We start from the raw sequence: 12,682 nt of genomic DNA, 5'->3' as shown, positions 1-12,682 counted from the left end.
CCCCCCAGATATAGACACAGATGGGTCCTGCAACTGGGTCTCTATGCCACTTAAGCTGGATGCCAGAAGGGAGGAGAGTGGCGCAAAAAGTCGCTGAAATGATGTCGTGCGTGCGCAAACTATGCGGCGTCATTAAATCTAACGAGCGTCTAGAGATTGGATGGGTTTATATATATGTATGTAGAATGTATATACAAGTGCTTTGCAAAATGTCTACATTTTGTAAATATTCTAGGCAGCGCCATAGTTTTCACAGTAGTAATTCCCCCAAAAAGACAGCAGTCAACTCTCTACATGTCACTCGAAACTACACATTAACTTGGCTTAATTGAGGCATTTCCCATTAACTAAGCCACTAATTGCCATTGTTGGTTTGTGGGCAATTTTAGTTTAAGATTTATTGTGTTTATTTTGCCCAGAAATGGGTTCAATTGATTAAAGTTGCGGTGGTCGTAAATAAGGGTCTTTTAGGGGAATATCTGTCTTAACCAAACACACATAGGTTTTCGCTGACCACATTTACACACTTGACTGAAAGCTATTTTTTCTTCCTTCTGCACTTTGGGCTATCCTGTCGGTTTGTCTGTCTGTCTATCCTTGCAAGGATGGAAAAGTTAAGAGCATTCGATTAGAAATCCCCTTTGAATGCAGCTTTAGTCTTTGGCTGATTTATGGTGGGAATTTGCTTGCACTTCAGCCAACTAAGTTCAAGTTTTAGTTACAGCAAAGTTTTGAAAATGAAATTTAAAACAAAGTTTCTTTTAAGTTGAGAAATAGTTGAATCAGCCAAATAATGAAGGTAAAGTAAGGTAGGTATTTTTTTCAATAAATAAAAAAAAGAAATTATGAAACCATTGAAACGTTTCCAGTGTTTCCCTTATCGTAATTACACTGAAAATGTTCCCTACACGTATTCTCCGTTGCTACCTTAGACCGAAAAAAATTGAGACACCAAGAAACCCATATGCGACTAAGCTTTCCTTACTGGTTTCTTATCGCCACGAGCCAAAGTTGTTTATTAAGCGAGCTGAACTTCGGGCCAAACAAAGACCGTGGAGCATTACAAGCAAAACGACTTAGACATCAAAACCGGTAAGTAACGCCCACCCAGAAATTGAAGCAAAAAAAAATATATATAAAATAAAAACAGCTAAAAACACAAAAGCGTATACAGATCAGAAAAGCTTCAGCTACGATTTGATTAGCAGGCGGAAGTTGAGATGCCAGAAGCCCACACACAACTACAAACTGGAGCAGCGACATATTGGCTGAGTGACTGACTGGCAGACGGATTGACTGATTGATGGATGGATGGTGTGAAACTTAATTGAAGCTCGGAATATATAACGCAGATCGGTCATCGAAAGCGAATTCCACACCAGACCTAATAGTATATTTATGAAGCCCGACGATAATGCCCCTCGGCCGATAAAAAAGTGATATTACCGTCACTCACTTTTGTCTTTGAGCTTCGGGATTTACTCATCAGTTCTTCAGTTATCGAAGGCCCTCAAAAGGTTGAGCAAAAAAATGTGTAAAGAAGAAAGACCTCAATTGGCCCGCAAATATTTGTGCGATGATAGCATGAATCGTATTCTTTATGATGGGGCTAAAGGCAGTATCTGTGTGCGTTTATAGGGTCCTATGTTCAGTCGTCAGAGAAAACCTGCGATAAGATATGCGGCCAGTTTGCTGATTAATATACGACTGTGGAAGCAGGAAACGGGTCGACAACCTGATATGCTTTCTACTTTAAAGAGCTATATGCAGGTGGAATAACTCATGGAAACCAAGGAACCAATAGGGGTTCATTAACCATATATATAAGTATAGAGGAAACATACCTATCCGAATGGTTCAGGATTTTTTATCATCGAAAATTCTAAACTATTTCCTTAAGTGTCAGGTTAATGGTCCATTAGTTCTAAGCTTCGAAAAAAAATCCAAAATAATTTCGAAACGAAGTTTCTAAACCAAATACAGGCCATTTTGGATTCGGAACCTTCCTGTGCAATCAAATCTCCCCAAAATAGATTTGGCACAGAACTCTCAGCATTTGGTTCCCACACACCCGATCCAAATTTACAACATAATTTACTAAGCTGACAGTACAACCAGATTGCCACGCCCCCACTGCCAAAAATCCGCCCTCCCCGAAAACCAAAAACCAAAAACAAGGCAACGTCTGTCACTTGCCGCGTTGAGTTTGAATTGACCAAATCGAAAACGGAACCGGCACGAAAGACCGGGCCATGCAATTAGCTGGAGGTCATTGTGTTCGGTTCAGCGCAGTTCAGTTCGAATTGATTCCAGAGCGATTTCGAGTTTGGGTCGAGCTTCGGTTTCGGTTGCGCACTGAGTTTCCGTTTGCAATTTTGCGGTTTCAATATTGAAATGGGCGCGGCCCCCGCAATGTTTCGACAGCAATTTGCTCAAACAATTTGTTATTAAATGTATACAATTGATTGGCCATTGTTTGGTGTTTATTAGCACAAAGGAACAGGGAAGTTTAAGTAAGGAAAGTTTAGTAATAACTGGATTTCATTTAATCCATTTAAATTATATATAATCATTCTTGGCAACTTCATCACTACCCAAGCTCTTTTAATAAATGAAAAAATTATAAATAAAATAATAAATATTATTATAAACATTTTGTTAAGTATTACTTTTTAGTTTTTCCGAATTGTTTCATTACCAATCCACTTAAAGTTACCAAATCTGCTAGCCATTGAAAATCAAACCTTCCTTCTAGCTGGGTTTATTTTTCTCTCTCTTGACAGACAGACTGCCATTCAATTGTCAAATATCTTTGGATCTGCAGCGTCACGATTTTAGACTGGGCGCACGACTTCAGACACTACAGTTGCCGGAAAATTGCATTGAACTTCAAAAAATTGAAACTTCACGAGGGCATTTGGCAGCCATTCGAGGGCAGGGGCGTGGCCTGCTTTATGTTGTAAGGGCAGCACGTGGCAGCCTTTAGCTGGATAAAATTTCAATCAACAACATCTGGTGAAAAATTGCATTGCAATTCCGCTGTAATTGGTTTTTTGTCTGGGTCAGCCAAATAAATGCGGCCAGGAACATACTTTTCACCTTTCTGTACTTAATAAAAAAATATCTGAACATTTTGTAGATTCCTTATAAAAATACTAAGATCAACTGATCTTTGCATTCAAGAGTTTCGGTCAAAATTCATGTAGAAATTGATAAATATTACTTTTCGCCTCAAAGCATTGTAATTTCAGCGGAATGTTTCTAAAGAAGTGCTGCTTCTTCTTGCCCCTGAACGTAGGTTGCATGATCATTGGAGGAATCCTCACGGGTTTCCACGTTGGGGAGCTAATAACGCATAATGGTGACTCGGTATTTATCAGGATGACATCCACTAAATGGTGGGCTCCCGTTATATTGTGTCCAATCCTGGTGTTTGGAACTCTGAGCTCTATACTACTAATCTATGCGGCTTCCAAGGTGAGAAAGTGATTCAGTTCCTTCAGCTTGAGACTACTTCCTATACATTTATTATATAGCGCAAGCGGGGTTATGTCCTTCTGTGGTTGATCACTTATGTATTTATACTCGGTTTGTATATTATATTGGCCATTGTCCAGCTGGCAAAATCTAAACCTGTACCGGTTATATTAACCGTTCAGGTTATCATTATAGGTGGGTTTTCGTATTATTTGTTCAAATACTTACAGATCTTGATTATCATCCCTATAGTCGGTCTTATATACTCTCTGCTGATAGTGTATGGTTATTACAAATATCTCAGCAGTGTGGAATCTGATGATTCAATTTGATATGCTGACGCAAGTTAAAAATAAAGGAATAAATCTACCAAAATGTTCGAGTCGTATTTTCTGATCTAGTTAACATCTTCTCCCCTTTTTTATTCAACATAAAAGTATAGACATATGTTGTAACAAGAAATCTACCAGTAAAATAAATTCAAATTTGTCAAGAAAATATAGAAATTTTTTTATTTAAAATTCGTTGAGGACCAAAAATCAAACATGGCTTGTCGCTGCAGATATCTGAAACAGATATTGACCAAGTGTTGCTTCTGCTATTCCCTGCGTTTCGGGGTGCTGCTCTTTGGATGCATCTTTCTGACCTGGTTCCTGTATATCACCATCGGAACCGGCTTTATGATGGAGTGCATCTTCCCAAATGAGTACCAGAAGTCCCTCTTCCCAGCACCGGCGGCCCTCAAGGCCACCATGGTGTTCTCCTTCTTCGGGATCATTGCTTCAGCCTTGCTATGCATGGGAGTGCATAATGTAAGTAGCATCTAAAAACATACTCCTAACTTTGGTACTTTGGGTATGAAGCTATTATAATTACATTTCTTGGATTCTTTGTTAATTCTGAACTGCTTTCTGTACTTGGAAGTCTTTATACATCACCTTGAATATATCAAATTTAAATCTGAATAACTTCTAATTTTCTTACAGAACAACGAGATGCTCTTTATACCCTTTTTGGGATTCGTGCCCATTTGGATAATCGTACACATTTTCGCCTTGACCGTCTATACATTTAATACTGTCATCATAGTCCTGACAGTAATCACAATGTGTGGGTATCATATCATAATAATCTGAAGTCTAGATAACTAATTTCCTACTTTCCTTACAGTTATTTTGCTGTATGCATGGTTTGTGGTTTGGTCCTACTATATAGAACTGCTCTTTGCCTACGATGATGAGTTGGAAACCGGTTATGTCTAATATCTGAGATTTATGATGCAATGAATGCAATGGATGACTCTGGCTATACAATATTTAAAATTTTCAGACCATTAAGCAAGCCTTTGATTAGCGTATTAAATTTATGATGAGGGGAAATAAATTAAACTTAGACTGCCTTTTAAATTGGAGCATATTTACTAAGCTTTTGAGCACCGGGAAGCTTATCGATTTGTGTGTGCCGATGCTGTTGTACACTGTACGTGTTGCGGCAGAGCAATGCTATTTCCTGTGCCCGACCACTGTTTTTGAGTGTTAAGCATAAAAATTCAAGCTTAAAAGACCTAATAAATATTCTTTTAATTGAAAAGGCACTAAGTTTAGAGGTTTTTCTTCCCGTTTAGTGAGTTTCTAGCGCACATGAGACACCATGCACTGCTCTATATACAGCGATACGGATAATGACGATCGCAAATGGTAATGACAGTGACCGACTTACCTTGGGCAGCGAGGCGAGCACCTGCTGTTTGACATCCCAGACGAGCCGCTCCGATGGGAACTGCAGACACTTGTAGACATTCAGCTCCGGCACGTGGATGCGCACCAGTAGCCATCCGTCCCGCGGCTCCGGAGGCGGCTCATCGTCAAAAGCCCCCGGCCCGGACATGGTGTCCGTATTGGCCGGGTTCTGTTTGACTTTGGGCGTGGGTGGGTGGTACGTCGTAATTTTGACGGCTTTCTATCAAACGGTCCACGAAAAACCACGAACCTTCTCCCTCTCCTCGGGGAGTTCTCGTAGTTGCTTTTCTTTTAACTCCTCCCTTATTTTTTGGCACTTCAAAGTGTATATTCCTTTGGGTTTTGTAAATTTTGTTAGATTTACTTAATTTTTTATTGCCAATCTATTTGATGGCCTTCTGCTGTTGGAATCCGTTTCGCTTGGACATTTCGCTAAGGAGGGGCTTTCGTTGAGTCTGTTGCATGGTTCTGAAATTAATGAAATAATAAATTATGAATATATGAAATATTATGAATGCCTATTTAAAGCACAATACATTTTATTCGTTTTTGGCAGGGTAATTTATTTATCAAAGAGGTTGCAAATTTTATTATTTCTTGTATCAACAAATGATTGAAATAAATATAAAATATTAAGCATATGCGTTGCGCCACAACAAATGATATTTTTGTTCTGGTTTAAAATTTATGAATACAATAATTACACAGGACAGCAAAATGAGACTTTGTAAAAGGTTCAAGCTGAGCTGTACAAAATAATGTTTATATGGCCCATTTGCAAACTTGTGTGCATATTGACACAATTTAATGACCATAGTTATTATTCCTACTAAAAGTGGCATTATAAATAAATTCAATGCAACTGAATAATAAAGCTTTTGCCAATTAAGCCATACATTTTCACTCTACTTTCATTTCCAACGAAAAGCATTTGCATGAGAATTTTATTCACAAATGCAAACTGCAAACTATTAAACCCACCTCTTGGCCAGAAATATCAAAAACTAGTTTACACAGCACTTAAACTTAATTTTTAAATTGGTTTACATTTCTGTATCCTCAACTGACGTTTTCCTACGCAATTGACGGACTGATACGTCAATTGGCCCCGCTTTTCCAACCCCTTTTTCAGGTCTAAGTATCTGGAAGACAGCAAACCTATCTAAAAACCAAATTGTCAAAGTGAAAAGAAAACATTTGGCTGTTGATTACTATTTGATATTGACATTTTATGACTGCAGCACTGCAATGGCAGTTGCAACTGCAATTATGCACAAATTAAATTCACACGCTAAACAGAAAGGCCGAGGTGCAAAGGGGGGAGTACAGCATGTAAATGTGTGCCAAAGACCCGCTGACAGTTGTCGCTTTTCCATGGGGTTGGAAAAGGGGGCGGAGCGGGACATGTCGCGGTAACTGGAACTGTGGGCGGAACGGGTTACCCACCAACAACAACAACAACAACAACTGCAACCACATCTGCAAGTCTGCACTTTGTCGCATTTAATTGCGAGCGTGTTGATTGCATTCAACTAGTTAGTGTTGGCATTTTGGGGGCGGAAAAGGCGGAAAGGGGGTGGGGAAATGCGGAAAAACTAGTGTAAAATGGAAAACGCTTGCGGGAAAAGATAAATCCTAATTGAGGATAAAAGTTGTGGGTGCTGCGAGTGAAAGATGAAAGGGTTTTCACTCAAAAGGAAAGGCTGGTGTTAGGTAAAAAATAAGGTTTACCTTGCCTAAAGCCTTTATATAATATTATACCCCATTGCTGGTTTTTCTCTAAGCTGCATTTATGTTCAACTCGCATTTAATTTGTATTAAATATTTAATAAAAAAAGATAAAGGTATAAAAAGCCTAACGCATTTTTTCTCTTCAGTGCCCTAATAAATCTCTATATTAATATATACCATGCTTTATATATTCTTCCACGCTATCACTGCAATAAATAATCGTTATCATACCATCACTTCAGTTCGCAAGTATTTATTAAAAAATGTTGATTAAATTATAAACAATTTTATAATTATCACTGGCTTGTCTTTCGCTCGAAAAAGTTCCCATTACCCAGTAAAATTACTTTTCCCTGGTTCACTGCCCCCGTTTTTAACGCTACGCTTGAAAATAATTCCAAAAATATGTCACGGTCAAAAAACTTCACCGGAATACATAAATTAAGAGCACAAATAGGCATATCAATAAAAGTAAATACGAGAAATGAAAACTGCGTTTAAACAAGTGACTCGCGAAGACAAAAGGCCCGTTTACCTTGGCCGGCACTTGGCTGTCAATCAAACCTACGAAATTTCCAAGCTGTTCAAGTGAAATTATCAACTAAAAAGCCACGAAACGAAAATAAAAAAAAATAAAAAAACGAAAACCTCGTCGCCAGACTTCTGTTTAAGTGATAAGCGAAGGTGGCCAAGGCATTGGTATTAATCATGAGGCAAAAAAAAAATAGTGATAAGCCAAAAGTGGCGTTTGCCAAGATTTTGTGCCTTTGGCTTTGGCACTTTAATTGCAAACGATTTGCGATAATTGAGTATACGCCACGTGGTCGCACCAGCACCAAAGTCATTCAACTTAATTTAGAGACAAGAAACGCCGGGCAGGTAGGTAAATCGGTAATATCATTCGATGAGCTCTTTTTATTGGCTATTCCAGCTTAGCCAGTCATGATTTTAATTGAAATTTTCGGCGAGCGAGTTCCGGAGGCAAAAGTTTATTTCGCTTTTAATTGGAAAAGTTACTGGTCCATACTTTAGCCCATAATGTGCCTTTGAATGGCCTCCCATGAAATATATGTAGTCTCCAGCATATGTAAGGTCTGCCTGATTTACTGGTGGTCAGTTAATTCAGCCCCATCCTCTCTATTCACCGATTTTGCAGTGATTTTTCACTTGAGCTAATGGGAAAATTGTGCCCGACCTTTGATGGTTTGTGGGGTGCGTGTGAAATTCGGAGAGCAACTGTCAGGCGAGTAAATCAAAATTTATGTTTTCGCTTCTTTTTTCGCTACCCCCCGGTAAATGTGGGTTTTTTTCTCCAAACAGACAGCTGTCTTTCGGCTGTCAAACTAACAACTTTTGGTGCTCCCCTCTTGCGATCGCCATTACCCACCCTCTCTCTATATATATAAGTTTATATAGGGATGTGTCTGGGCCTGTCTGCTGTCTGTCCTTTCTATTGTCTTAGCCCTGACAGTTATTAGGTTTGGATACGCCAGCTAATGCCAAAAACTTTTTTACTCAGAGCGCCTGAGAAAACATTTATTGCATAAGGTGCATGCTATCTATTGGAGGGTACAGCCATTTTATGGTTCACTTTTTATGAGGGAATCAAATGTTGACAGCGGTAAACATATTTATTGGGTGGGGTAAACATTAATTGGTTCCGCAGCAAGTGATATAAGAGATAAGGGATAAATGTAGGAGATAGACAAGGTGTTGATGTGGTTGTTTTATGGCAGAAAGATGAAAGGAAAAGCCGTCTTTAAAGGAAAGAGGTTTCTATTTTTGGCAGATACTTTTATAGGAGGTCTACGAAAAGCTTTAAAGTTGAAAATGCAATGGGTTTTTAATTTCTAAGAGTTTATTGCTCGTATGAACAGACAACTATTATTTTAACAATAGATATTTATATTAATATTAAAACCTTTTTCAACATTTTGGCCAAAAATACACAACAAATCGGCTTTATCTTTTCTTTCCAACGCTTTCCTGGTTTTAGGCACATGACGAATTTTGCTTGGCATATTTCTTTTTGGGCCTGGCCCACTTGAGCAGTTTGGAGTGCTGTCTCCTTCACTTCTTACCTCACTGCAGTGCTGTCTTTCTCCCACCTGCGGCACCACCCCCTTCAGACCATGCACCTCCTTGAGTTAAGTGCTTGTGACACTTGCCTCTCAAGGCTTTATGACAGGCGATGAAATTTTATTTGGGCAAAAGTGTGACAAACTGAAAATGACAAAGTGCTTCGCTTCGAACCAGCTGGCAGTCGGGCTTTAAGCCAGAAAGAGAAGGGGTCAGCACGAGCAACTGAGAGGGGCTAAAGGTTAGGGTTTAAGCGAGCAGAAGACGGCCATGTAAATTAAGTTTTAAATATGCCACATCGAATGGGTTTTGCTCGGAATTAGTTACAGCATCAGGTCCCTGGAGTCCGTGAACCGAACGGGCGACTTTAGTGGGTCAGTTGAGAGCCCCATTGGGTTTACTTGAGTGCGCAACTAAATGCGAATGAAGTTGCATGTGGCACACACCAATAAGTGTAAGTACACTGTGCAAAACTTGTTCATATATAATCAGCACTCATTTCCTACATTGGTCACATTTTGTCTTAGTTGATGGTCACACTCTAATCATTTTTGGCAGCTCGGTCACACTAAGTATAACTTTTAGCATCCTGAAATTCAAATAGACAAAATTTAATCAACGACTTCTTCCCGATTTCTTTAATATTGTAATTTTCCCTCTGTGCACAAATATACGAGGATGGGGAAACAGGCATCGCTTATGCATAATGGCCCATGCATATTTAAATTGCCTTCGCCCGATGCTGCAGTTGGTGCTGCTTTAAAAGCAAATTACTTTTGTCATTGCAATGGCTTGCCGCTCAATCTTGTGGGGATTTCAGATGGGTTAAAGAAGGAAGGAAGGGTTCGAGGAACAGGTCCTTGCCCAGCCACTTATTGTGGCACACTCTGTTGTGCATGCTGAAAAATAATTTGCCTTGGCAACGGCAACAGCAGCAAACTGCAGTAAAATCAGAAGCAACATCGGCGGCATCAACAAAACGAATGCAAAATCCACCCGCACAAAACTTAATAATGGCAAACCATTATTCTTCCACCATCCAACGCTGTGGACAGTGGAATAAATGGGTCTTAATAGGAAAAGCGATTAAGTATTCGATTTGGAGATTGTAATCTTTGGCTTGGCTTTCCAATAAAAAGAAATGTGGTCTATTACGATCAGAAGAGACTTCGATTTGGTATAGAAAAGGTAGGTGTGTAGAAGTATTAACCGTATTCAACATTTTTGGAATCATATTAATTAAATTATTATTATAGTATAACCAAGTCTTAACGAATCTGAAACAACCTATGAGATTCTTAGAAACTGAATTATATTTCCTTGAGGTCCCACTGTTCTTCTGCTAAATCGAAGACGCCATTTTCCACGCTGACGGCTCTCGGTGCATTCTTGCGTGTGCCGGAAACGGAAATGCGCACATAATTCTGTTAGCGAACATGCAACAAAATGGCGCCCAAACCACAGCCGAATGGCAAAGAAGACGGCTGCTGGTGGACTCATGGTCCAGTGGGCGGAGCGAAAACTTTAATTAAATAATACTAAATGCAATTTCGCATGGCTCCTTGCTGGCAAATACAGCTAGCTGAGGCAGCAAAACATGTCACAGAAGTTCATGGCTGAGAGCATCTCCTGGCTAATTTATTTTCCTATTTTCTGTTTATTCGAACAGTAGAATTGGCTGAGAGAAGACCGCAGAGCAGCGAAACGAGCCGAGTTGGTGGAGAAAAGCAAAACAAGAAAACTTTAACCCCGAAACTTGTTTTCCAGTCACGTTCATTTTCAATCAAGTGGCATCATTATGCTGGCCAAACAAGCTGAGACTGAAATAAAAATAAAAATCGCAAGGAGAAAGAAACCGGGGAAGTGAATGGAGGAAAAACCACCACAATTGGCTAATACAATGGCAGAATTAGTCCGTGAGTGTGTGTATGTGGCCACTAATACCTTAACCCTTTGCTGCCCGGGCTGTCAGTCAAGTCCGGCAATCAGTCCTTTGTCTAGGCCCATGGACCGGCAACAAATTACCTTCGAATCATCTGAAACCGAACCACCCAAAAACCACAGAACCCACTTACCTAGGTGGCCAACCAGCGATTTCCTGTTCGAAACCAGAAAAGAGAAACACAAGTTGGTTCGGAATCAGATAAATCTGGAGGGAATCGTTCAGAATACCAACGAAAGTTGAATGCCGGAATTGGAAGCATTGACATTTTGGCATTTATTTGATAAGAATTGCTTGACTTAAGTTGAGAAAAGTTTGGAGCAAACGAAATGACTTGAAAACCAAACTCACCAAAAGTTTATTTTGGTTAAATAACTCGAATGTGCACAACTTATGAACTTCAAAATGAAACCCCTGAAACCCCAATAAATCAATACAACAAAATAATTGAATTGACGTGCATTTAGCAGGTGTTCATTTCCTACAGCCCACTAACTAAAATCACTTTTAACGCCCAGCGGCGTTTTTTTAACAAATTGTAAATCCAACAGGTAATCAACATAACTTACAGATCGATTAATTAAATCGTAGCATTTCACAATTTGTTGAAAATCCTGCAAACACTCGAAGAAATCCGTAGGTGAGTATTACGACTACTTTGCTAATTTCAGCAGCTCGAGTTACGTCAGAGAGCCATTAAGTCAAAAGTTGTATATGTGCAATCAATGAAAATAAATTAAAATCCAGCGGTTGGAGAAATATCACACAGACACCACGCACACACCGATTAAAGAGAAAAACAGAACAAAACTTTATGCAAATGCTGCGATCACCACAAAACCAATTCGACCGGTTTCCGAATGCAGTGCAAATCTCTAAACCCAAACAACAAATGACAACCGACAAGTCTACAGATGGACACATGGAAACACGACCATAAAAAAAGTAACGACTCTAAGATATAAGATATATACATTTAATGGGAAAATATTATGGGTTTTGCGTTTAGCTGTGAGTAACACGAGTCAACCTAACTTACCCCTCTCGATTTTCCCTCTTTGTGGCTTAGAACCCAGTGCAGCTCAAACTGTAGGGCCAGACATGAGGTGGCTATAATGAAATAATACAAAATAAACAGGTTTACTACAAATGTTTATTTATAGATTTGAAGACAAAACAATTTTTTCGATATTAATAAATGTAAGAATGAACAAATTTCTATAAAAAATAAAATGATTTTGTTTAAAAGTACTGATCATCTTCGTGTCGATTACTTTTCCCTTGCCTGCCTTAACTTTTCTTGTTTAATGGTTTATAGATTTGTTAATAATACAATTTTATTCGATTTGAGTAAACATTAAAATGAACAAGGAAGAACGCTATAGTCGAGTACCTCGACTATCAGATACCCGTTACTCAAAGGGAAATGGAGATATGCAAGCAGCAAAGCGAAATTAAAATGCGCCACCTACCGGCGGTAGACAGATTTAAGCGTTATGGGCGTTAGAGTGGGCGTGGCAAAATTATTTTTGGATCAATCGATAGGTATTGACGACACCAATACATTTCAGTTAAAATTTTTTATCTAGCATGCAAATTGTGGGCGTCACAGGTTTTCGCGGTTTGTGGGCGTTTAAGTGGGCGTGGCAGTCTACTGAAACAAACTTGGGCTGCGTAAGAAGCTCAGGAATCTGTACGCCAAATCTCAATAGCC

At 39.2% G+C, this 12,682-nt stretch overlaps 3 protein-coding genes across 13 annotated transcripts in view; 2 read left to right on the top strand and 1 right to left on the bottom strand.

Moving 5' to 3' along the window:
• Nucleotides 1–12,682, bottom strand: part of Prosap (SH3 and multiple ankyrin repeat domains prosap) — a 71,443-nt gene that overhangs the window by 29,828 nt on the left and 28,933 nt on the right. For 10 of the 11 annotated variants that reach the window (XM_065863533.2, XM_065863535.2, XM_065863539.2 and 7 more), the window contains exons 2-3: nucleotides 12,008–12,078; nucleotides 5,197–5,684 (exon numbers count right to left, since the gene is read on the bottom strand). In XM_065863533.2, coding sequence (XP_065719605.2) covers nucleotides 5,197–5,364 — 168 coding nt within the window. In that variant the 5' untranslated portion in view covers nucleotides 5,365–5,684; nucleotides 12,008–12,078. The remainder of the gene's footprint in view (nucleotides 1–5,196; nucleotides 5,685–12,007; nucleotides 12,079–12,682) is intronic. The other variant, XM_065863534.2, reaches the window with a different exon arrangement.
• Nucleotides 3,167–3,861, top strand: LOC108009309 (uncharacterized). Its single transcript, XM_017073563.4, has 3 exons — nucleotides 3,167–3,477; nucleotides 3,537–3,672; nucleotides 3,730–3,861. The coding sequence occupies exons 1-3, from the start codon at nucleotides 3,256–3,258 to the stop codon at nucleotides 3,807–3,809; spliced, it is 438 nt and encodes a 145-aa protein (XP_016929052.1). The 5' UTR covers nucleotides 3,167–3,255; the 3' UTR covers nucleotides 3,810–3,861.
• Nucleotides 3,977–4,883, top strand: LOC108009308 (uncharacterized). Its single transcript, XM_017073562.4, has 3 exons — nucleotides 3,977–4,289; nucleotides 4,464–4,587; nucleotides 4,648–4,883. The coding sequence occupies exons 1-3, from the start codon at nucleotides 4,023–4,025 to the stop codon at nucleotides 4,737–4,739; spliced, it is 483 nt and encodes a 160-aa protein (XP_016929051.1). The 5' UTR covers nucleotides 3,977–4,022; the 3' UTR covers nucleotides 4,740–4,883.

Source organism: Drosophila suzukii, chromosome 2R, assembly GCF_043229965.1.
Source record: "Drosophila suzukii chromosome 2R, CBGP_Dsuzu_IsoJpt1.0, whole genome shotgun sequence".
NCBI classification, from domain to species: domain Eukaryota; kingdom Metazoa; phylum Arthropoda; class Insecta; order Diptera; family Drosophilidae; genus Drosophila; species Drosophila suzukii.
The sequence above is the reverse complement of the archived record's forward strand: the minus strand, read 5'-3'. Positions and strand labels throughout refer to the sequence as shown.